General features: G+C 40.4%; 1 protein-coding gene across 1 annotated transcript in view; it reads left to right on the plus strand.

Moving 5' to 3' along the window:
• The window catches only part of lrmda (leucine rich melanocyte differentiation associated), a gene marked incomplete at its 3' end in the record, with an annotated part of 362,986 nt that extends 343,869 nt beyond the window's left edge, over window positions 1-19,117 (plus strand). Inside the window, exon 7 of the mRNA XM_083897596.1 lies at window positions 19,038-19,117. Within this exon, the coding sequence (XP_083753722.1) occupies window positions 19,038-19,117 (80 nt within the window). The remainder of the gene's footprint in view (window positions 1-19,037) is intronic.
• Between the last annotated feature and the right edge of the window lie 4,491 nt (window positions 19,118-23,608).

Consider the following 23,608-nt stretch of genomic DNA (forward strand, 5'->3'; position numbering starts at 1 on the left):
CTATTAAGATTCATTTTACATCATAAAAAATTTTTTTTATTGGAAACTAACACAGAGGCTTTTATTTTGGAGTTCCCAAAGATTGGGTCAGGACCCACAGATGGGTGGCGAGATATTTTTTTGGGGTCCCCTAAAAAATTAGCAAAATTTTACGTTAAACTTTTTTCCCCAAAGAAATTGTGTATGTGTTTAAAATAACATATAAATATATGGGTAAATTAATTTGTAATGAATTTACCAAATATCTATTGTCTGGATTGATGTTTAATTTGTGAATAGAAATTTAGCTAAATGTAATCCGAATTAAATCCGAATTTGAGTCTTAAACTCTGAGTTCCGAGATTAAAGTCGGAGTTCTGAGATTAAAATCCGAATTTTGAGATTAAAGTTTGAGTTCTGGGATAAAAGTCGGAACTCTGAGATTAAAGTCGGAGTTCTGAGATTAAAAGCCGAATTCTGAGATTAAGGTCAGAATTCTGAGATCAAAGTTTGAGTTCTAGGGATTAAAGTCTGAATTCTGAGATTGAAGTCTGAATCCTGAGATTAAAGTCTGAATCCTGAGATTAAAGTCCGACTTCTGAGATTAAAGTCTGAATTCTGGGATCAAAGTTAGAGTTCTGAGATTAAAGTATAAATTCTGAGATTAAAGTATAAATTCTGAGATTAAGTATAAATTCTGAGATTAAAGTATAAATTCTGAGATTAAGTATAAATTCTGAGATTATAGACTGAATCTTGAGATTAAAGTCCCAATTCTGAGGGAAAATAGTCTCAATTCTGAGATTGAAGTCAGAAAAATCAAAAACAGAAAAGTCTTATATACAGTTTTAACAATTTTTAACTCGAGTCTAAAATGAAGAGTGAATTGTTTCAGGGGTTACACACAAAATATGTCACTGATATAAATTTAAAATATACAGATACAAATATATAAAATATACATCCGCGGAGCTAAAAAACACACGGCCATTACGATCTGCGTTTACCTGTGAAAAACTTTAAATCACATCGTCATACACATCACGATCAGCTCCGAACTTTTAGAAAACTTTAAGATTTAACAGTTTTCGATTGTTTCCCCGAGACATTTTGACGGCAAAAAAAAAGAAGAAAAAGTCACGTAACGAACCTTTAAAATGGAACATTAAACATCACGTATCAATTACCCAAGTGATTATAACTCAGAGTAAATCGTGAGCTTAACAAGCCGCCGGTGACGACGCGTCCGTCCATCACAGACGACGAAGACAGTCCAACGTCAAGAGTTTCCCCAAACACGCCTCGGCAGGAAGTCTGACACGTTGTATACTTCCTGTCAGTCAATCGGCGCTCGGTCTGTCAGCCACTCAAACATCATGTCTCTCTCTCTCACACACACACACACACACAAACCTACACACACACACACACACACACACACACACACACACACACACATTCTTGTACTTGCTGCATTTGGGTTGCTGACAAAGTGAGGACCAGCATTTCCACTTTATAAATCAACAGATTACCTTTTTTTTTTCTTCCATTTTTGGTCCAAAATTTGATAAAAACGTCATACTATACTATGTCGACCAAAATTAGAAAAAAAAATGTACGCAAAATTTTTGGTCCAAAATTTGACAAAAACATCAAATTATTCTGTCATCCAAAATTTAAAAAAAAAATGTGACCCAAATTTTTTTGTCCAAAATTGGACAAAAACGCAAACTAAACAATGTCGACCAAAACTTGTAAAAAAAATTTGCCCAAAAATTTTTGGTCCAAAATTTGACAAAAACTTATACTATGTCGTCCAAAATTTGAAAAAAAAAATTGACACAAAATTTTTGGTCCAAAATTTGACACAAAATTTTTGGTCCAAAATTTGACACAACATTTTTGGTCCAAAATTTGACACAAAATTTTTGGTCCAAAATTTTACACAACATTATTGGTCCAAAATTTTACACAACATTTTTGGTCCAAAATTTTACACAACATTTTTGGTCCAAAATTTTACACAACATTTTTGGTCCAAAATTTGACAAAAACATTAAACTATACTATGTCGTCCAAAATTTGAAAAAAAAACTTTGACCCTACATTTTTGGTCCAAAATTTGACAAAAACTTTAAATTATACTATGTCGTCCAAAATTTGAAAAAAAAACTTTGACCCTAAATTTTTGGTCCAAAATTTGACAAATTGAGTATAGCATGTTATAGCAACCTGAGGAAGTGATTTCAATCAAAACAGAGTGAGGACCGGCCAAAATGTCCTCACTCTGTAAAAATGACCTCACTTTGTTGGTTAAAAACCCTCAATGGTCCTCAGAATGCCGCAAGTACAAGAACACACACACACACACTCCCGGGACTGGGAGAATCTAAAAGTGAGGCCAAATAAGTTCATTTGAATGTGTTTGACGCGTCACGACAACAAGTGCAGTTACAAAGTTTATCGTTAAAGGAAATGAAGATGAATGGACGATGGAGACGGTTGAGTGATTGTTGGTCAGGATTCAGCGACTCAGTCTGACTTCAGCATTAATCTGAGAGAGAGAGAGAGAGAGAGAGAGAGAGAGAGAGAGAGAGAGACCTCCCAGAAGATACCGAGCAACCGTTAATGTTTTATTGAGTTGTGGAAAAATCACAAACTAGAAAATCTCAGTGTTTTTATGTCGTTAGGCTGAGGTTTTACGATGTTAGTGAGGGAAGAGCCGTGATTTATACAATGAGGGAGGACAAGGGAGGGTTAGAAGAGTTAGGGGTCAAGGAATGAGGGGTTAGGATGGAGGGATTATTGTCAAGGAAATGGGGGTGAGGATGGATGGATGGATGGAAGAGTTAGGGTCGAGGAATGGGGAATGGAGGGGTTATGATCAAGGGATGACGGATTAGGATCAAGGAGTGGAAGGGTTAGGGATGATGGATGGAGGAGTTAGGGTCTAAGGATGAGGGGTTAAGATCGAGGGGTGAGGGTGAAGGGATGGAAGAGTTAGGGTCAAAGTATGAGGGATGGAGGGGTTAGAGTCATGAGGAGTTAAGGTCCAGGGATGGAGGTGTTAAGATCGAGGGATGAGGGTTTAGGATTGAGGCATGGAGCGGTTAGGGTCTAAGGTATGGAGTTAGGGTCGAGGAATGGGGGTTAAGATCGAGGGGTGAGGGTGAAGGGATGGAAGAGTTAGGGTCGAAGTATGAGGGATGGAGGGGTTAGGATCAAGGGATGACGGTTTAGGATCAAGGAGTGTAAGGGTTAGGGTGATGATGGAGGGGTTAGAGTCTAGGGTTGAGGGTTTAGGATTAAGGGATGAAAGGGTTTGGTTCAAGGATTGAGGGATGTTTAGGGTCTAAGGATGACAGGTATGGAAGGGTTTGGGTCAAGGTATGAGGGATGGAGCGGTTAGGGTCTAGAGGACGAGGGGTTAGAATTGAAGGATGGGAAAGATAAGGTCAACTGATGAGGGGTCAGGGTCTAGGGATAGAAGAGTTAGGGTCAAGGTATGAGCTGTTAGGGTCGAGAGGATGAGGGTTTAGGATTGAGGGATGGGAAAGATAAGGTCTAGGGATGGAGGGGTTAGGATCGAGGGATTGAAGAGTTAGGGCCGAGGTATGAGGTGTTAGGGTCGAGAAGATGAGGGATTGGGATTGACGGATGAAGGGGTTAGGATCAATGTATGGGAAAGATAGGGTCTAGGGGTGATGGGTTAGGTATGAGGAAAGGGAACAGATCTAGGGATGAGGGGTAAGGGTCTAGGGATGAGGGTTTAGGATCGAGGAATTGAAGAGCTAGGGTCTTGGGATGAGGGGTTTTGTTTGAGGGATTAAGGTCCAGGATCAAGGGATTGAAGAGTTAGGGTCGAGGTGTGCGGGATGGAGGGATTAGGACCCAAGGATTAGGGGCTAGGGTCTAGGGATTTGAGACAGAGGGAACTACGTAAAGGTTTATTTCGATAAAAGACAGAATTATAACATCAACAACCACAAAAACCAGCCAAAGTCGCACACTGTAGCTTTAAATCTTGATGTAAAGCGCCCTTTATTCCCTCTCCTCGTTAGAAGACTTCCTCTGCTGTAGGTTTGTTTAATCCCCTCCTTCCCTCCTTCCTTCCCTCCCTCTGCCTCTGTCTTTTCTCCAGCCTCTGCCTGGATGAAAAATGGCCCACATTTCCCTGATAGCCCGTGTGGATGTGCGAGAGTATAAATGGCTAATGAATTACAGATGAACATTGACGCAAATTAATCTTCCCGATGTCCCAGGGTTATATGGCAGCTATTTAAAAGTTTAATCAATACGCTGAAGTTGAGAACATGCAGGCGCTGCAGTTGTTTGGCCGCAGTAAACAGCCGGGGAGGCGAGCGGGGGAAGGCCCCGCGCTGCAGGCATGCATCATAATGACAGCTATTTATGTTTAATGGACTAAATATTTTTTATCCGGAGACGGCGAGTGTCACTTTAACTCTCAAAGTTACACGCAGGAGTTTTTGTCTGAGGCTGAGCGATGGCTGACACTGAGATCTTTACGCTTAATTCATCACGAGTACGAGGGAAGAAGTCCAGTCGTGAGGACAGATGTAGGTTACATTCAAACTCCGTAGAACGTGTTTGTTTACCTTACGTCAGGGAGTCGTAGCACTGTGTTCAGCTTGGAATTTGATCGAATTGACTCATAATTTGCTGCTTTTTCGCACAACATTTTCCAAGTGGAAAGTCAAGTTTTTGTTGCTTTGCAAACTCCGCACTCTCCCATAGAGAAAATCAGTGATTTTAGCTCGCAGGGACACAGGAGCTGCTGGTAAACAGCTATAAAATTCAAACACTACGATCTGTGCGACTGATTAAACGTGAAAAATAAAAACTGTTTTCAAGTTTCGACTACAACTGGAACGCTAGCAAAAGTAGCCACATTATCTCAAATGCGTAGAACGAATCTTTTGTCTCGAATATTTTTTTTTTGTTTAAACGTGTAAATTAGCGTGAAAATGTCGGGATAGTGTGTCCGCGGCAGGATTTTTGCGCTAGTCTTCATAAAGTAAAGTGTCAAAGTCTTAGTAAAGTAAGACGTGTAAAAAGTCTTAGTAAAGTAAGGTGTCCAAAAAGTCTTAGTAAAGTAAAGCGTCTAAAAAGTCTTAGTAAAGTAAGACATCAAAAAAGTCTTAGTAAAGTAAGGTGTCCCAAAAGTCTTAGTAAAGTAAGGCGTCTAAAAAGTCTTAGTAAAGTAAGACGTCCAAAAGTCTTAGTAAAGTAAGGGGTCTAAAAAATCTTAGTAAAGTAAGGTGTCCAAAAAGTCTTAGTAAAGTAAGGCGTCCAAAAAGTCTTAGTAAAGTAAGGGGTCTAAAAAATCTTAGTAAAGTAAGGGGTCCAAAAAGTCTTAGTAAAGTAAGGCGTCCAAAAAGTCTTAGTAAAGTAAGGCGTCAAAAAAGTCTTAGTAAAGTAAGACGTCCAAAAAGTCTTAGTAAAGTAAAGGGTCTAAAAAGTCTTAGTAAAGTAAGGCGTCTAAAAAATCTTAGTAAAGTAAGGTGTCCAAAAAGTCTTAGTAAAGTAAGGCGTCCAAAAAGTCTTAGTAAAGTAAGGCGTCAAAAAAGTCTTAGTAAAGTAAGGCGTCCAAAAAGTCTTAGTAAAGTAAAGGGTCTAAAAAGTCTTAGTAAAGTAAGGCGTCAAAAAAGTCTTAGTAAAGTAAGGCTGTGATGTAAAATCGCTGATTTTCTCTATGGGCTTTGGTGTGGGAGAGTGAGTGGTTTGCATACATCAGTTTCTTGAAGTTTAAGTGTCTTGAATCTACATTAGCTTAAGTCTACGATATCTTAAAAGTATTTTTTATTGCTTTATGTCAGTGTTTTCTGACAGAAAACTAGAGTTTCTAAACCACACTCACTCTCCCACACCAAACCCCATAGAGAAAATCAGTGATTTTAGCTCACAGGGAAACAGGAGCTGCTGGTCCACTGCTGCCTCGTGTGGTCACTTTGTGTCACTGAGGTCAATCCGTACCAAGATTTTCAAAAGCCGAATTGACAAAATGTGACATTTGAACTTAGTGATGGAGGGAATAAGGGATTAATAACTACTGTGTTGTGATGTTAAATTGGTGATTCTCTCTATGGGCTTTGGTGTGGGAGAGTGAGTGGTTTACAAAGCAGCAAAACATTAGTTTTCTTGTTGGAGAAGGTTTTCTAAAGGCAAGAAAAAGCACCAAACATTATTATTGAGATATTATAGTCTTGATTTGGCTAAAATCCATCGTCTTCGTGGCCCTGATGGCAGCCATGTTTTGACTGAAGATCACGGAGGTCTGGTCGGGGAAATGTTACCCGTCTGTACCTCATAGACACACTTCAAAACATCTGTACCATCACTTCAAGATAGATATAAAAAGAATCTGGAAACAATATTACAGACCCTTACTTTAATTTAATCCAGTCAGAGCACTCTTTATAGTCTACAACGATCCATCACAGATTGGGTTTTTGGGAGATTGTTTCCTTTGTCCCCCGAAAACTGTGCTAAGGTCGATTTCCATATGTTTAAATTCTGCACACATTTGCTCCTGTTGTGATTTATACTGTGATTTGGGGTCAGAGCCTTAAAAAAAACGTTCTGTATGAGGACCCGATTTTTAAAGATGGCTGACTATTATGACTTTGTGCATAATTTAGCCATAATTTTAACACCCGGTATCATTTTGAATTGGCAAACAAACCGTTTCCAAGACATGTTTACTGAATTAAATCTTATTTAAAACATATATACATAAATCTTAACAAAAAGTATTACAAAATGATTCAGTTTGAATCATTTCGTATTGTTATATGGAGCAAAAAAAACTGAAAATAAGCTGAAAAATCACAGAAATTGGTTTTAAATCTTTAAAAAATGCTCAAACCGATTAATTGTGTATCGAAATAGCTGATCGTTAATTTAGTCATCATTTAATCATCGGTGAATCGAGTCTTTTCAATTGTTTCAGCACAAATTTTCTGCATTGTTCGTTGCTGCTGTTCATTGTACAACGCAGCTCCAATTCCCCCTGTAAGAAGTCCGAAATTAGACAGAGACTTCATTTCTTAAGTTTTATGTATTTATTTAAGTATGAATAAGTTTTTTCATTGTAAAACAATAAGAAAAAACCACAAACCCATCCATCCATACAGCAAATATACTGCATAATCGGTTAATCTAGTAATTGTTTCAGCACAAATGTCCATCGTTCGTTGCTGCTGTTCATTGTACGATGCAGCTCCAATTCCCCCTGTAAGAAGTCCGATTTAGACAGAGAGTTATTAAGTCAGTCATTTATTTATGAAGTAGTATTTAGTAATTTACGTATGAATACCTTTTTTTCATATCAAAACAATGAGAACAAACCACAAACCAATACAAATTTGAGGAATTTTACCGACCTTTTCGTGAAGAATTATGTCTTTCTTGTCTTGATGACCACTCAAAACTGCTTTACATGACAGTTTTACCCTTCACCTATTCAATTATCCATTCATACATCGGACATAGTCTATAATCGGTTAGTTGTGTAATTGTTTCTGCTGGAATGTCCATTGTTCGTTGCTGCTGTTCATTGTACGATGCAGCTCCAATTTCCTCTATAGCTGGTTTTAACTCTTTAAAAAATTCTCAAATTGATTAATTGAGTATCGAAATAGCTGAAGATTAATTTAGTAATCATTTAATCATCGGTTAACTGATGCACAAATGTCCATTGATCGTTGCTGCTGTTCATTGTACGATGCAGCTCCAATTTCAAAGTCTGATTTAGGGATTGGGAAAATTCTGCAAATTTGTCTTTGCGAATATTGTACTAACATTAAACTAAATAATTATTCACATAATCACATTTTCTGATGAATTTACCAAACATTTATTTAAACTGACATTAGTTGTTACATACAAGGCTTTAAATGAGTTGTTGGAGGATTAAACGCTAGTTAAATCCTGACTTTTTAATTCACACAATCACATTTCTGCGAGTAGACGAAAGCGGTTCGCGTTGCGTTTGAAGTCAAAAATGCTCGTTCTGTTCACCGACGATGGCAAACGTGATAAATTATACACTGTTTTTTTAAAAACACGATCACACGGTGTGTGATTTTTTTTTTTTTAGTGACTAAAACAACAGAAAATGAAGTTAAAGTATGAGATCTGAGGTGACAGACAACAAACGCTTCCCTCCCTCTCTCCCTCTCTCATATATACAGTATATTTAAGCCGAGCGGCTGTTGTTGTTGTTGTGTTGTTTTCGCCTGCAGCGAACGCTGTACTGGTTGTTTTCTCTCTGCTGTTAAGGTTTAGACACACAGTAGGAGGCTGCTTTGACTGATTCACTTGATCCCGCAGAAGGAAAAAGTAAATTGTTGATGTTGTTTTATTCAAAGACAACATTTGGGAAGCGTTGGGGAAGGGTTTTTTTTTTTTGTTTTGTTTTGTTGCTTTTGACTGCCGGAGAACAAAGAGAAGCAGCGCAGCCATTTCTTCACAGTGTTTTCTCTCTTTTTTTTTTAAACTGTGGTTGGTGAAGCAGCTGCGCGGCTTGTGCTAAATCCACATCTGGACCGAACATGTCCCGCATGAACAATCGCCTCCCGACGCTCGTCGGCATCTGTCGGTCCAAATCCGGGGCCAGGTTTTTTTTTTAAGTTTTATTGTTGATTTTATTGGGCATTGGATTGATATTGATCTTGACTTTGTCAAGGGCTGCGTACCCCTGAGCAAGGCACCTCATTTACCCCATTGTCAACGTAAAGTGGCCGCAGCCGCATGGGGGTGCAACGTCCCAAATCCGGAGGGTTACCCATCGAGTAACTGTTTGGTCCCTGAAATGTCAGATAATGTTGTAAAATGACGATCTCAGACCTGGAAATGATGATGTTCTCAAATGTCTTTCAAAAAGATTCAGTTTTAATGCTTTTTTTTTGTTTATATGGAGCAATGAAACCAACAAATATTCACATTTAAGAAGCGGAAAAATCACAGAAACTTAAAAAAAAAAAAAAAAAAAAAAAAAAGGCCCCAAACCAATTAATTGAGTATCGGAATAGCTGATGATTAATTTAGTAATCGTTTGCTCATCGGTTAATCGTGTCATTTTTTCTGCACGAATGTCCATTATTCATTGCTGCTGTTCATTGCACGACGCAGCTCCAATTCCCCCCTGTAAGACGTCTGATATAGACAGAGATTTATTAAGTAAGTCATTTATTTATTAAGTTTTATTTATTTATTTAAGTATGAATACGTTTTTCATAGTAAAACAATAAGAACAAACCCATACAAATTTGAGGAATTTTACGAACCTTTTCGTTAAGAATTATGTCTTTCTAGTCTTGATGACCACTAAAAACTGCTTTGCAAGACAGTTTTGCCATTCACCCATTCACTCATCCATTCATACAGCAAATATAGTCTATAATTGGTTAATCTAGTAATTGTTTCAGCACGAAATGTCCATTATTCGTTGCTGCTGTTCATTATACGATGCAGCTCCAATTCACCCTGTAAGAAGTCTGACTTAGACAGAAATGTGCAAGTAATTTATTGTATTGAAGTTAAGTATGAATATGTTTTTCATATTTAAACACTAAGAACTAACCCATACAAATTTGAGGAATTTTACTCAACCTTTTCGTTAAGAATTATGTCTTTCTTGTCTTGATGACCACTAAAAACTGTGTTGCCCTTCACCCATTCACTTATTCACTCATCCATACAGCAAATATAGTGTATAATCGGTTAATCGGATAATTATTTCAGCACGAATGTCCATGGTTCGTTGCTGCTGTTCATTGCACGACGCAGCTCCAATTTCCCCTGTAAGACGTCTGATATAGACAGAGATTTATTAAGTAAGTCATTTATTTATGAAGTTGTATTTATTTATTTAAGTATGAATACGTTTTTCGTAGTAAAACAATAACAACAAACCCATACAAATTTGAGGAATTTTGGAAGTTTGTTGCTGCTGTTCATTGTACGACGCAGCTCCAATTTTCCCTGTAAGACGTCTGATATAGACAGAAATTAATTAATAAGTTTTATTTATTTATTTATTTATTTATTTAATTCTGAATATGTTTTTTCATATTAAAACAATAAGAACTAACCACAAACCCATTCACATTTTATTGAATTTGTGTGAATTCGGGTCACGATCGTTAGAAAAGTTGGTCCTCGTGCAGAAAGTTTTCTACCTTTTTAGTAACGTTTGAAGAGATACAACGACACGAAGCAGCTCCATTCGTCTTTTTCATGCCACCGAGTGTCAACCTGTTCACCTCCTCTCTGTGGACTTATTCACAGGCCAGTCTTAGTTTATGGGACATGGTTTGAGGACATTGAGGAGGAGGTGGAGGTGGAGGAGGAGGAGGTGGAGGATCCACTTCATGACGTTGGCTTGAACTGATAAAAAGGACACCGGGAGATGGATCGTGTCCACAATAATAGGCCCGGCTCAGAGCGGCCTGAGCCCCAGAGCTCATAAGTCACTCTCACACTGAGGCTTATGGACACACACACACACACACACACACACACACACAGTGTGATATCAGGCCTCAGAGATACGATAATACAGGAAGTGTAATTGTCTTGTTAATTGGCTTTTTCTCATTTCACTTTTTTGTCTCTACGTGGATCGGATCAGTGATGGAATCGTTGGTTAAATCTTCAAAAGTAGAGTATATATATACATATATATATATATATATATATATATATATATATGTATATGTACTAAGTTGAGAGTAAAGTGTGTAGAGGACGACGAGAGGGGAGCAGAGATGCGAGGAGGAGACAAGGAGAGAAAGTGGGAGTGGAGGATTCTTGCCGAGAATAGATAACCTTGATGCTAAAAGCTACATCCGTCGGATGCGTCTCGCCGTGACATATTGATGGCCCTCGAAAAGAGTCAAGCTGATTGTATGCAGGGAGCGATCATTAAAACCCCTCTGTGTGTGTGTGTGTGTGTGTGTGTGTGTGTGTGTGTGTGTGTGTGTGTGTGTGCGTGTGTGTGTGTGCGTGCGTGCGTGTGCGTGTGTGTGATTAAATGAGGTTTGCGCTGTGTGAGTTCATATGGTAAATCTGTAAACTCTGACAGAAGCTCCGCTCCCAAATAACGAAAATGTCTTCACACATAAAGTTCACATGCAACATTTTTTTTTCAAAATTCAAAGTTCACGACTTGAGCTTAATAGAGACAAGAGTTTAGTTTTCTCAGATTTAATGGCCTCTTTCCGGCGTTCAAACAACTCAGATTTGCCACTAAACACCAGTGAGTTCTTGAAATTTTACTGTTAAACTTAAGTACTAAAGTAACATTATGGTAATAGTATTGTAACAAAGTAGCGTTATTTATGATTTTGCAATGGGGTAATACTACGGTAATATTAGTTTATTTATAACTGTATAATTTGGTAATTTTCTGTTTTGATTCACAGGAAAACTGTATGTGATGGGACTAGTTCTCGGGTACAATCTGATCTTGGTCTCTAAAGGTTCTTGTTCTTGGGTCTCACTCTCTAAAAGTTGTGTCTTGACTTGGGTAGAATCTGATCTTTGGTCTCCACACGTCTTATTCTCAGGTGATCTGGACGTGCTTTGTTATTGGGTCCGTGTTGGTCTTGGCGTTGACTTGGTCTGAGTATCTAAAAGTCCAGTTATCAAGTACAAAGTCATCTTGGTCTTGACTTTGGTCCTGAATGAAAAGCCTCATTTCTCAGGGAGACTCTTGTCCAGGTTTGGGATGTTTCTCTAAAGTCTCTAAAAGTCTTGTTTCCAGGCACAATCTGATCGTGGTCTTGACTTGATCTTAGTCCCTCTAAGTTGCCGTCTCGATTATACTCTGGCCTTGGTTCTGACTTGGTCTCTAAAAGTCTAGTATTCTGGCACAATCTGATCCAAGTCTTGACTTGGTCTCCGTCCCTAAAATTCATCTCCTCGGGTAGACTCTGGTCTTTGTTTTGACTTGATCTCAGATTCTAAAAAGCTTGTTCTGGACCACACTTTGGTCTTTGTCTGGACTTGTTTTCAATCTCTAAAAGTCTGGTTTGCAGGCACTCTAATCTTGCTCTTGACTCGGTCTTCTCAAGTAGACCCTGGTCTTGATTTTTACTTGGTCTCAGTCTCTAAAAGTCTTGTTCTGGACTACAATCTGATCTTGTTCTTGACCCTTGTCTAAACCCTCAAGGTTTTCCATGTGACTGTTACCAAGTCAGTTTTTGGAAGTTCTGGAAATGACCAGGCTCCTATTGAACTATAGCACCTATTAGTTACCCATACGAGTGGTGAATTTATCGTCAATTTTGCCTCTAAATTGGAACAAAACTTACTAAATTCACATCCCGTGCTTTTGAAGAAGAGCTGAAAGTAGTGATTGAGATCATGAACTCCTCAGGAAGATGTTCTCTACTGGTGATATTCAAGTGAAAAGCAAATATGGGCTCTTTTTAACAACCAGAGTCGTCGCCCCCTGGAGGCCCAAGTGTTACCAGAATGAATGGGTCCTACTCCTAGATTTACTGCTGCAGCTCAAACTCCGAAGCATCGGTACATAAATGAATGAGGCTAAGTTATAAAATATCAAGACGACTGCAAGTGAAAAAGAGTAGATTAGAGTTTCTACCTCGCAACCATGGCTTTAATGAAGTGACGAAGCAGACGGCGTGGAGTCGACACTCTGCCGAATCCCCGGAGAGAGTCTGCGATACTCTACATGTCTGAAAGCAACTGTTAGGGAAATAAAAGGAAACAGGAAGAGAGGAGCAGTAAATGAAGAGATATCGTAAAAAAAAACACACCGAGCAGGAACGAGGCCCGTTTCCCTGGGGCTGAAGGACGGCGCGAACGTGTCTCTTAATCCTAGGCGTTAAAAACCCTTCCGCCCTGAGCCCGGGCTCCGCGGCCACATTTCAAAATCACATTAAGCCGCGTGTTTTATGCATAAACACACTCCGGTCCGCCGCCTTCCCCGCCCTCTCGCAGCGAGAGCCCCGACGTTTATTGCGAGAGGAGCCCGGCGAGAAAGAAAGATGGTGCCGAGCGGCGAATAACGAAGCCAGACTCTCCCGGCTTACGTAACTCGCTCTCACACCTGTGGGGGTTTTTTTTTCCGACCTGACGGAGCGATCCTTCATCACAAGTGGGTCCAGTGCCGGTGTTTCCTGAGCCGCCCCGCAAAACCTGTGCACACTTTGATCTGGCGGAAGAACCCACAAACGCGGCACAGCGAGAACAATGGGAGCGGGCCATTAAAGTGACGGATGAACGTGAAAGTGAGGCGGAGGCTAATGCTTCCATCATGTCCTGGTGGAGGAACAATCAGGCCTTTTGTTCTGCTCACGTCGACCTTGTTTGTGTTTTTAAGGGGAGAAGCTAAAGCCCCTTGTCTTTATTAAAGCGAGCGCCGGAGTCTGCAGCTTCCTCTCGGAAGTCTGACGGACTCGCAGATTCAGAGCTTATTACCCGGAGAATGTGTCCATCGCGACGGGAGCTCGATGGGCCAATTCTGCCTCTGTACTTAAAGTGAGTAAAGTAGTGCAGCTGCAGAAAAGCCTCGCAGAGCGGCGAGGAGTTCTGCTGTGGAGGACACAACGGACTAAAACCAAGGTCAGAGTGGAACCAAGAACAAGTACAGGACTTTTAAAGTCTGGTCTCAAGACCAGAGATACACCAAAAAAGACCAAGTCAAGAACAAGATCAGATTGTACCCCAGAACAAGACTTTTAGAGACTGAGATGAAGTTAAAACAAAGACCAGAATCGACCTGGAAACAAGACCTTTAGAGACTGAAAACAAGTCCAGAGAAAGACCAAAGTGTAGTCCAGAAAAAGCCTAGACTAGAATCTACCTGAGAACAAGACTTTTAGAGATTGAAAACATATCCAGACAAAGAGCAAAGTTTGGCCCTGAACAAACTTTTTAGAGATTGATATCAAGTCAAAACCAAGACCAAAGATACACCAAAAAGACCAAGTCAAGAACAAGATCAGTTTGTACTTTTAGAGACTGAAAACAAGTCCATTCAAAGCCCAAAGTGTGGTCCAGAATAAGCCTTTTAGAGATTGAGACCATGTCAAACCTAAGACCAAAGATTTCCTTCAGTAGATTCTGATTTACTTTTAGCAGATTTTGTTCCCATTTTGTAGTAAAATAGCTAATAAAGTACTTGCATATGACATATGAGTGGAACTGACACTTGGTATCGTCCAGTTGGGGCCTGGTTGAAGGTGACGTCTGTGAACGTCCAGATCTTCCAAAAACACTGACTTGGTGCCACTCCAATGGTAAAGCTTGAAAGCTTTAGAACCTGTGTTGATTTTTTTTATACCTTCAAAACAGAAGATTAAGGAAGGGAGAAACAGTTGGCCTCCAGGGGGCGACTCCTCTGGTTGCAAGAAGAACTCAGTTTCAATGGAAGATCTCGTTTGGATTTTATCAGTAGAGAAAGTCTTTCAGGTTTCTTCACTTTTTGATGCACTTTTAGTAGATTTTGTTCCCATTTTGTAGTAAAATAGTACTTGCAACCATGAGTGGAACTGACACTTGGTATCGTCCAGTTGGGGCCTGGTTGAAGGTGATGTCAGGTGACTTTAAGAACTTCCAAAAACACTGACTTGGTGCAACTCCAATGGTAAATATTGGAGGCTTTAGAACCTGGGTGCATTTTTTTGGTCTCAAAGGCCAATTTCAGGTCAAATTTTGAACCGATTTCGTCGTAAAATAGCCAATAAAGTACTGCAAATATGAGCGGACACCAGTGTAGGTGACACTTGGTATCTTCCAGTTGGGACCTGGTTGAAGGTGACGTCTCGTGACTTCTAGATTGTCCAAAAACACTGATGTGGTGCCACTCCAAGTATAAACCTTGGAGGTTTTAAAACCTGGGTGCATTTTTTTGGTCTCAATGGCCAATTTCAGGTCAAATTTTGAGCCCGTTTCGTCGTAAAATAGCCAATAAAGTACTGCAAATATGAGCGGTGAAGGTGACAGTGAAGGTGACACTATCGTCCCTTTGGAGTCTGGTTGAAGGTGATGTCTCGTGACTTCTAGATTGTCCAAAAACGCTGATTTGGTGCAACTCCAATGGTAAATATTGGAGGTTTTAGAGCCTGGGTTGATTTTTTTTGGTCTCAAAGGCCAATTTCAGGTCAAATTTTGAACCGATTTCGTCGTAAAATAGCCAATAAAGTACTGCAAATATGAGCGGACACCAGTGTAGGTGACACTTGGTATCTTCCAGTTGGGACCTGGTTGAAGGTGACGTCTCGTGACTTCTAGATTGTCCAAAAACACTGATGTGGTGCCACTCCAAGTATAAACCTTGGAGGTTTTAAAACCTGGGTGCATTTTTTTGGTCTCAATGGCCAATTTCAGGTTACATTTTGAGCCCGTTTCGTCGTAAAATAGCCAATAAAGTACTGCAAATATGAGCGGTGAAGGTGACAGTGAAGGTGACACTATCGTCCCTTTGGAGTCTGGTTGAAGGTGACGTCTCGTGACTTCTAGATTGTCCAAAAACACTGATTTGGTACCACTCCAATGGTAAATATTGGAGGTTTTAGAGCCTGGGTGGATTTTTTTGGTGTCAAAGGCCAATTTCAGGTTCAATTTTGAACCGATTTTGTCGTAAAATAGCCAATAAAGTACTGCAAATATGAGCGGACACCAGTGTAGGTGACACTATCGTCCCTTTGGAGTCTGGTTGAAGGCGACGTCTTGTGACTTCTAGATTGTCCAAAAACACTGATTTGGTGCCACTCCAATGGTAAATATTGGTGGTTTTAGACCCTGGGTGGATTTTTTTTGGTCTCAATGGCCAATTTCAGGTTAAATTTTGAGCCCATTTCGTCGTAAAAAATAGCTAATAAAGTACTGCAAATATGAGCGGACACCACCTGGTATCTTCCCCTTTGGAGTCTGGTTGAAGGTGATGTCTTGTGACTTCTAGATTGTCCAAAAACACTGATTTGGTGCCACTCCAAGTGTAAACCTTGGAGGTTTTAAAACCTGGGTGGCTTTTTTTGGTCTCAATGGCCAATTTCAGGTAAAATTTTGAACCGATTTTGTCGTAAAATAGCCAATAAAGTACTGCAAGTCTCGCCCGTCTCGCACCGCTTCCGTCCGCCCAGCTCGGCCCGTGGAGTGAGTGTGTGTGGAGAAAGGTGGCTGCAGTTCCCCTTCACGTGTGAAGGTGATCTCTCTCTCTCTCTGTACAAACACATCCCCTGCAGGGTAATGTCTCGCAGGAGCCTCACAGGTCCTGCTGGTGTCTCAATGTTTTCCGGCTGTGGCTGAGCTGTGAATATATGTGAGAGGGCCCGTGTGATCAGAGCGCCGCCGCCGCCACCAAAGCCGCCGAGACACTCCTGAGTCCCGCGGTGTCGAGGGCCAGTCTAAGTCGTGCAGCCGTGGCAACCAATGTCCTCGGGCAAATCACGGCAGCTGGAATTCATCCGTCCGCTCGCTGTCACACACACACACACACACACACACTTGTACACACACACACCGGAGGAACAGGCAGCTCGCGGAGCTTCTGCTGCTGCTGCTGGTCCCCCGGATTTTATCGGAGACGACAGCTCCTCACACTTCAGTGTTTGGATCACCTCAAGTCGCCGGGCTGTGGGGGGGGATGGTAGGGAGGTGGGGTTGGTGGATGAGCACTGCTCCACTACAAAGTCCAGATTTAGATTGACTGAGCTTGTCCTCGGGCCTGTAGCTGCTGATGCTGCTGCTGCTGCTGCTGCTACTGCTGCTGCTGCTGATGACAGAACACCCACTACTGCTGCGAGGGACTGTGTGTGTGCATGTGTGTGTGTGTGACTTGTTTGAAGAGAGTCACAGAGTGTGTGTGTGTGTGTGGGGGGGGGGGGGGGGGATGGGGGGAGGGGGTGGGGGGTAAAGAGAGAGCGATGTGTCAGGTCTGGTTAAGAATGGAGCCTGGCATCAGAATATGTTTGGCACTAATGTGGCACCAGTATCTCTGTCCCCGTCTCTGCTTTCTGTCACTTAGTTGCCACTCGCTCTTCGCCCCTTGACAACGTCTCTTTGGATTATGAGATTGGACTTAGCGCCCGCGAGAGCTTCCCTCAAACTACCACCCCCACCCCCCCGCCGCCCCCCCACATAAGTCTCCCCCCTCCTCTTCCTCCTCCTCCTCCTCCTCCCATTCTCCCATAATGCACTTGATGCCTATTTTAAAAAAAAGCAGTGTCTCAGGATCACTGACAGCACCGATGCCACTTGGCCTCGCCTCATTTGGCGAGAGGTGGCGGCGCCCGGCGCGGCAGGGGGCGCTGCCGAGACGCCGCCGGAGACACGAGAGAGTGGACAGAGACGAGGACAGAGACGAGGACAGAGACGAGGACAGAGACGAGGACAGAGACGAGGACAGACACTGATCTGAGGACAGACAGTGATCTGAGGACAGGACAGAGACAGGACACAGAACAGCAGCTCGTTTCATCACAAACGGGTCAATGTCACTGTCGGCCATCTTTGATCGAGGCGATTATTCGTGCGTTCGTCAACGAATCAGCAGAGTTTATGAATGACATCAACCGATCTGAGACAGATGTTCACTGTCAACAGGTCACATGACTCACTGGTGTGTTTGATGTTTGTGTGTACTTTACATGTTTGTGTGTGTACTTTATGTGTTTATGTACTTCATATGTTTTTGTGTGTACTTTATTTGTGTTTGTACTTTATTTGTGTGTACTTTGTGTGTGTGTGCTTTATGTGTGTGTACTTTATATGTGTGTGTGTACTCTATATGTTTGTGTACTTTATTTGTGTGTGTACTTTGTGTGTGTGTACTTAATATGTTTGTGTACTTTATTTGTGTGTGTATTTTGTGTGTGTGTACTTAACATGTTTGTGTACTTTATATGTGTGTGTACTTTATATGTTTGCGTACTTTGTGTGTGTGTGTGTACTGTATGTGTTTGTGTGTGTACTTCATACTTTGTTTGTGTGTACTTATGTTTGTGTGTACTTTATATGTGTGTGTACTTTATTTGTGTGTGTGTACTTTATATGTTTGTGTACTTTGTGTGTGTGTGCTTTATGTGTGTGTACTTTATATGTTTGTGTACTTTATTTGTGTGTGTGTATTTTGTGTGTGTACTTAACATGTTTGTGTACTTTATATGTGTGTGTACTTTATATGTTTGCGTACTTTGTGTGTGTGTGTACTGTGTGTTTGTGTGTGTACTTCATGTGTGTGTTTACTTTGTTTGTGTGTACTTATGTTTGTGTGTACTTTATATGTGTGTACTTTATTTGTGTGTGTGTACTTTATATGTTTGTGTACTTTGTGTGTGTGTGCTTTATGTGTGTGTACTTTATATGTTTGTGTACTTTATTTGTGTGTGTGTAATTTGTTTGTGCACTTTATGTGTGTGTGTGTGTACTGTATGTTTTTGTGTGTGTACTTCATGTGTGTGGGGGTGTGTGTGTGTACTTTGTGTGTGTGTGTGTGTGTGTGTGTGTGTGTGTGTGTGTGTGTGTGTGTGTGTGTGTGTACTTTATATGTGTGTGTACTGTATGTGTTTGTGTGTGTACTTCATGTGTGTGTGTACTGTATGTGTTTGTGTGTGTTTGTGTGTGTGTGTGTGTGTGTGTGTGTGTGTGTGTGTGTGTGTGTGTGTGTGTGTGTGTGTGTGTGTGTGTGTGTGTGTGTGTGTGTGTGTGTTACAGTCAGAACTGTTTGCCCTGAAGCCTCTTTCTGGTCTTTTGTCTTTGTTTGGAACAAGATGTTCTTCTTCACCTCCACAGTCATCAACCTCTGCTACACACACGCACACACACACACACACACACACACACACACACACACACACACACACACACACACACACACACACTGAGTTTTGTGTAACATGTTCAGTTTTTTTCTCACTATAAAAATTGCCTATATCTGTTTTTACTCGTGTCTTTAAAAAACGGCTAATGACGCACTTTAGCCGTAGTTAGCATAACTGTGGCTAACCTCTGACCTTCACGTCACGCTTCACGCTTCCTCTTTTTTTTCCTCTCTTGTTTTTCAGGAGCTTTCTCCAAATGTAGCTACGTCTACTACGGCAAACACTCGGAGGGAAACCGCTTCATCCGAAACGACCAACTGTGACGAGACGCCGCTCGACGCTAACGAGGGAAAACAACGGAAGACGCTCGAGGCGATCATCGCGTATTTATTACGGGGCAGTTTTTGAATCACTTAAGTCTGAATGCACTGGAAAATAACAACGGTAACTTTGTCGGAGTGTCGTGGATATGTACGAGGAATGTGTTTTTTTCAAAGATCGTAAAGTTAGCGAGCTTCTGCTTTAGCCTCAGTGTCAGGCTACGTCCATTATTCTCTGTTTTCATTTAAAATATAACGCAAAAATCCTGCCACGGACACACTATCCCGACATTTTCACGCTAATTTACACGTTTAAATAAAAAAAAATATCAAGGACAAACGATTCCTTCTCCGCAAGTGATATAATGTGGCTACTTTTGCTAGCGTTCCAGTTGTAGTACAGTCCAAAAAGCTTTAGTAAAGTAACAATTGTTTTTTTTGACGGTAAATCAGTCGCACACATCATAGTGTTTGATTTTTGTGTTTAACGCTAAGCATGTTGCTACGATGTTTGTGTGCGCAAAATACCGCATAGCTAGCGACTGTGTTTGCTAACAACGGCTAACAGTGGCTGTTTTGCCCATTATTGTAACGGAAACTTCGGAAGAATTTTGTGGTTATGTTTGTTTTTTTCCAAAGATCGTAAAGTTAGCGAGCTTCTGCTTTGCAATCAGACTCAGACTACGTCCGATATTCTCTGTTTTCATTGAAATATAACGTGAACATCCTGCCACGGACACTCTATCCTGACATTTTCATGCTAATTTTCTTGTTTAAACCGCAAATACGGGACAAACGATTGGTTCTGCGCATGTGAGACAATGTGGCTAGCCAGCGTTCCAGTTGTAGTCGGAACTCGGAATTTCCAACGGTAAATCAGTCGCACACAGATCGTAGTGTTTGAATTTTATAGCTAAACATGTTGCTGCAATGTTTGTGTGCGCGAAATACGGCGTAGTTATCGTCGTTGTTAGCTACTGGAGTTGCTAACAGCGGCTAAAAGCGTTTTTTGTGACGTCATCAGTGGATCAATTCTTACCAAAATGTAATGGGAACATATTTGTTTTAATCCCAGCTGTGATTGTTCTGGTCAGTTTTTATGAGTTTTAATCTTCTTTTAACGTCGAAAACATTCCAAATTGTCCAGTTTTAATGAAGAACAGTGTATTTCATCATGTTTTTGTGCCACTGAAACTGAAATGTTAATTTCATTTTTTTTTTTGCATTAAATACATTAAAATTGGTCCATGTCCCAGTGTATTTATTTACCAATTTAATATTTCACCATTAAGGGATATTTTATATTTATTTGAAGTACTGACACATTTACTGTATTATACATAATAATATCATGTTTAATTGTTTGTTTTTAACAAAATATAACACGTTTGCTGCTTTTTCCTCATCACGTAAACTAACTTCATCTCTCACACCAAACCCCATTGAGAAAATCAGCGTTTTTAAGCTCACGTTGACACAGGAGCTGCTGCTCCACTGCTGCCTCGTTTGGTAAGTTTTTGACATTTATTTAAATCAGATTTTCAACAAATTTAAATGCCGAATTCACAAAATAACACATTTTGAATAAATACATTGATTGGGTGAGGCAGCAGTGGATCAACAGCTCCTGTGCACTGTGGTGTAAAATCGTTGATTTTCTCTATGGGGTTTGGTGTGGGAGAGCTAGCTTGTTCACGAAGTGGCACAAAATTTGAATTTCTCTGTCTGAAAGGTTGTCTAATGATGAGATAGTGCTAAATATATTATGCAGAGATATTTTTTTTATTATTGTTGGCATAATATAAAATAATTATAATTATTATTTTTATTTTTTTTTATTCAGGTTTTAATCCAGATTAAGCAAAAAGAGTCAAAGTTTAGGTTTAGTTTTTTTGTCCCCCATTCAAACTCGAAGGAATAAAATGTAATCAAATATTGTTAAATTGAGCTGTAAAAAGTAGTAGTTATGGCTAATGCTAATGCTAAATGCTAATCGTTTTTGACTCATTTTACCCAGAATGAAGACATTCGCGCTGGTTTAGAATCCCAGTTTAAACCTGGGATTATATGTTGGGTTTTTTTTACACCAGTGTGTGTGTGTGTGTGTGTGTGTGTGTGTGTGTGTGTTCTTGTACTTGTGGCATACTGAGGACCAGTGAGGGTTTTTAACCAACAAAGTGAGGTCATTTTTACAAAGTGAGGACATTTTGGCCAGTCCTCACTTTGTTTTCATTGAAATCACTTCCTCAGGTTGCTATAACATGCTATACTCAATTTGTAAAAAAATAAAAAAATTGGACGACATAGTATAGTATGACTTTTTTTGTCAAATTTTGGAACAACATTTTTTGGTCAAATTTTTTTTTCAAATTTTCGTCGACAGTATAGTATGACGTTTTTGTCAAATTTTGGAACAAAAATTTTGGGTACATTTTTTTTTTCAAATTTTGGACGACGGTATATTATGACGCTTGTGTCAAATTTTGAGCCAAAATTTTTTGGTCAATTTTTTTTCAAATTTTTGTCGACAGTATAGTATGACGTTTTTGTAAAATTTTGGACCAAACATTTTGGGTCAATTTTTTTTTTTCAAATTTTGGACAGCAGTATATTATGATGTTTTTGTCAAATTTTTGACGAAAATTTTTGGTCAAATTCTTTTTTCAACAGTATAGTATGACGTTTTTGTCAAATTTTTGGTCAAATTTTTGGTCAAATTTTTCCTGTCAAAGATTTTTTCAAATTTTGGACGACATAGTATATTAGGAAGTTATTGTCAAATTTTGGACCAAAAATTAAAAATTATTTGTAGATGTCATTCATGAAGTAGATATTTGTAATTGTGTTGATTTATAAAGTGGAAATGTTGGTCCTCACTTTGTCAGCAACCCAGTCCTCGGTATGCAGCAAGTACAAGAATGCGTGTGTGTGTGTGTGTGGTCACTGACTCCGGCGTTTCAAACCTGACGAGGTTTATTTGTCCGTGTTTTGATTTGCTCAGAGGAAACTGGAGCTGACAGCCGGAGGAGGCAGGAAGAGAGGAACCAAAACAACTGCTCACCCTCTTCCTCCTCCTCCTCCTCCTCCTCCTCCTCTTCCTCCTCCTCCTCCTCCTCCTCCTCCTCTTCCTCCTCCACGACACAAAATGTCATCCTTCCCCTGGCTGCTGCTGCTGCTGCTGCTGCTGCTGAAAAGAGCAGACATTTAAAAGTTTGTGACATGTGTCACGCGGGCGCCGCCGCCGCTGACGGAGGCGGGGATTGACGATTGATGATTGACAGGCCCCGCCGGAGCTCGGGCTGCGGGACACGAGAGCGAGTTTGGTGCGTGTCACTTCCCATCCATGTCAGCAGTGCATTATGGGAACAGGGACGCGGAGGAGACACGGAGGTTGACACGCAGGTGGAGGGAGGACCTGTAGGCGTTTGACCTTTGACCCTCGTCTCTGTGAACCGATGCTGCCGCGGCTTCAGGAACTTCCTCAGTGAACAAAACGGCAGAAAGACACTTCATCAGTGACATTCTGACGGAGACGCTGCCCTGCAGGCTACCGTACTCTGTGTGTGTGTGTGTGTGTGTGTGTGTGTGTGTGTGTGTGTGTGTGTGTGTGTGTGTGTGTGTGTGTGTGTGTGTGTGTGTGTGTGTGTGCACGTGCGTGCACCAGGACCATCTGCACTACACAACTCTAAAGGGTTTTAGGGTTTAGTTTGGTTAAGGTAAGGGGCAAGAAAAATGCCTTACTTTACGAAGACTTTTTTGACGTCTTACTTTACTAAGACTTTTTGGATGCCTTACTTTACGAAGACTTTTTGGAAGCTTTACTTTACTAAGACTTTTTGGACGCTTTACTTTACTAAGACTTTCTGGACTCCTTACTTTACTATGACTTTTTGGAAGCTTTACTTTACTAAGACTTTTTTGACGTCTTACTTTACTAAGACTTTTTGGATGTCTTACTTTACGAAGACTTTTTTGACGTCTTACTTTACTAAGACTTTTTGGACGCCTTACTTTACTAAGACTTTTTGGACGTCTTACTTTACTAAGACTTTTTGGACGCTTTACTTTACTAAGACTTTCTGGACTCCTTACTTTACTATGACTTTTTGGAAGCTTTACTTTACTAAGACTTTTTTGACGTCTTACTTTACTAAGACTTTTTGGATGTCTTACTTTACGAAGACTTTTTTGACGTCTTACTTTACTAAGACTTTTTGGATGCCTTACTTTACGAAGACTTTTTGGAAGCTTTACTTTACTAAGACTTTTTGGACGCTTTACTTTACTAAGACTTTCTGGACTCCTTACTTTACTATGACTTTTTGGAAGCTTTACTTTACTAAGACTTTTTGGACGTCTTACTTTACTAAGACTTTTTTGACACCTTACTTTACTAAGACTTTTTGGACGTCTTACTTTACTAAGACTTTTTGGACGTCTTACTTTACTAAGACTTTTTTGACGTCTTACTTTACGAAGACTTTTTGGAAGCTT

Source organism: Microchirus variegatus (genome assembly GCF_963457635.1).
Source record: "Microchirus variegatus genome assembly, chromosome: 11".
NCBI classification, from domain to species: domain Eukaryota; kingdom Metazoa; phylum Chordata; class Actinopteri; order Pleuronectiformes; family Soleidae; genus Microchirus; species Microchirus variegatus.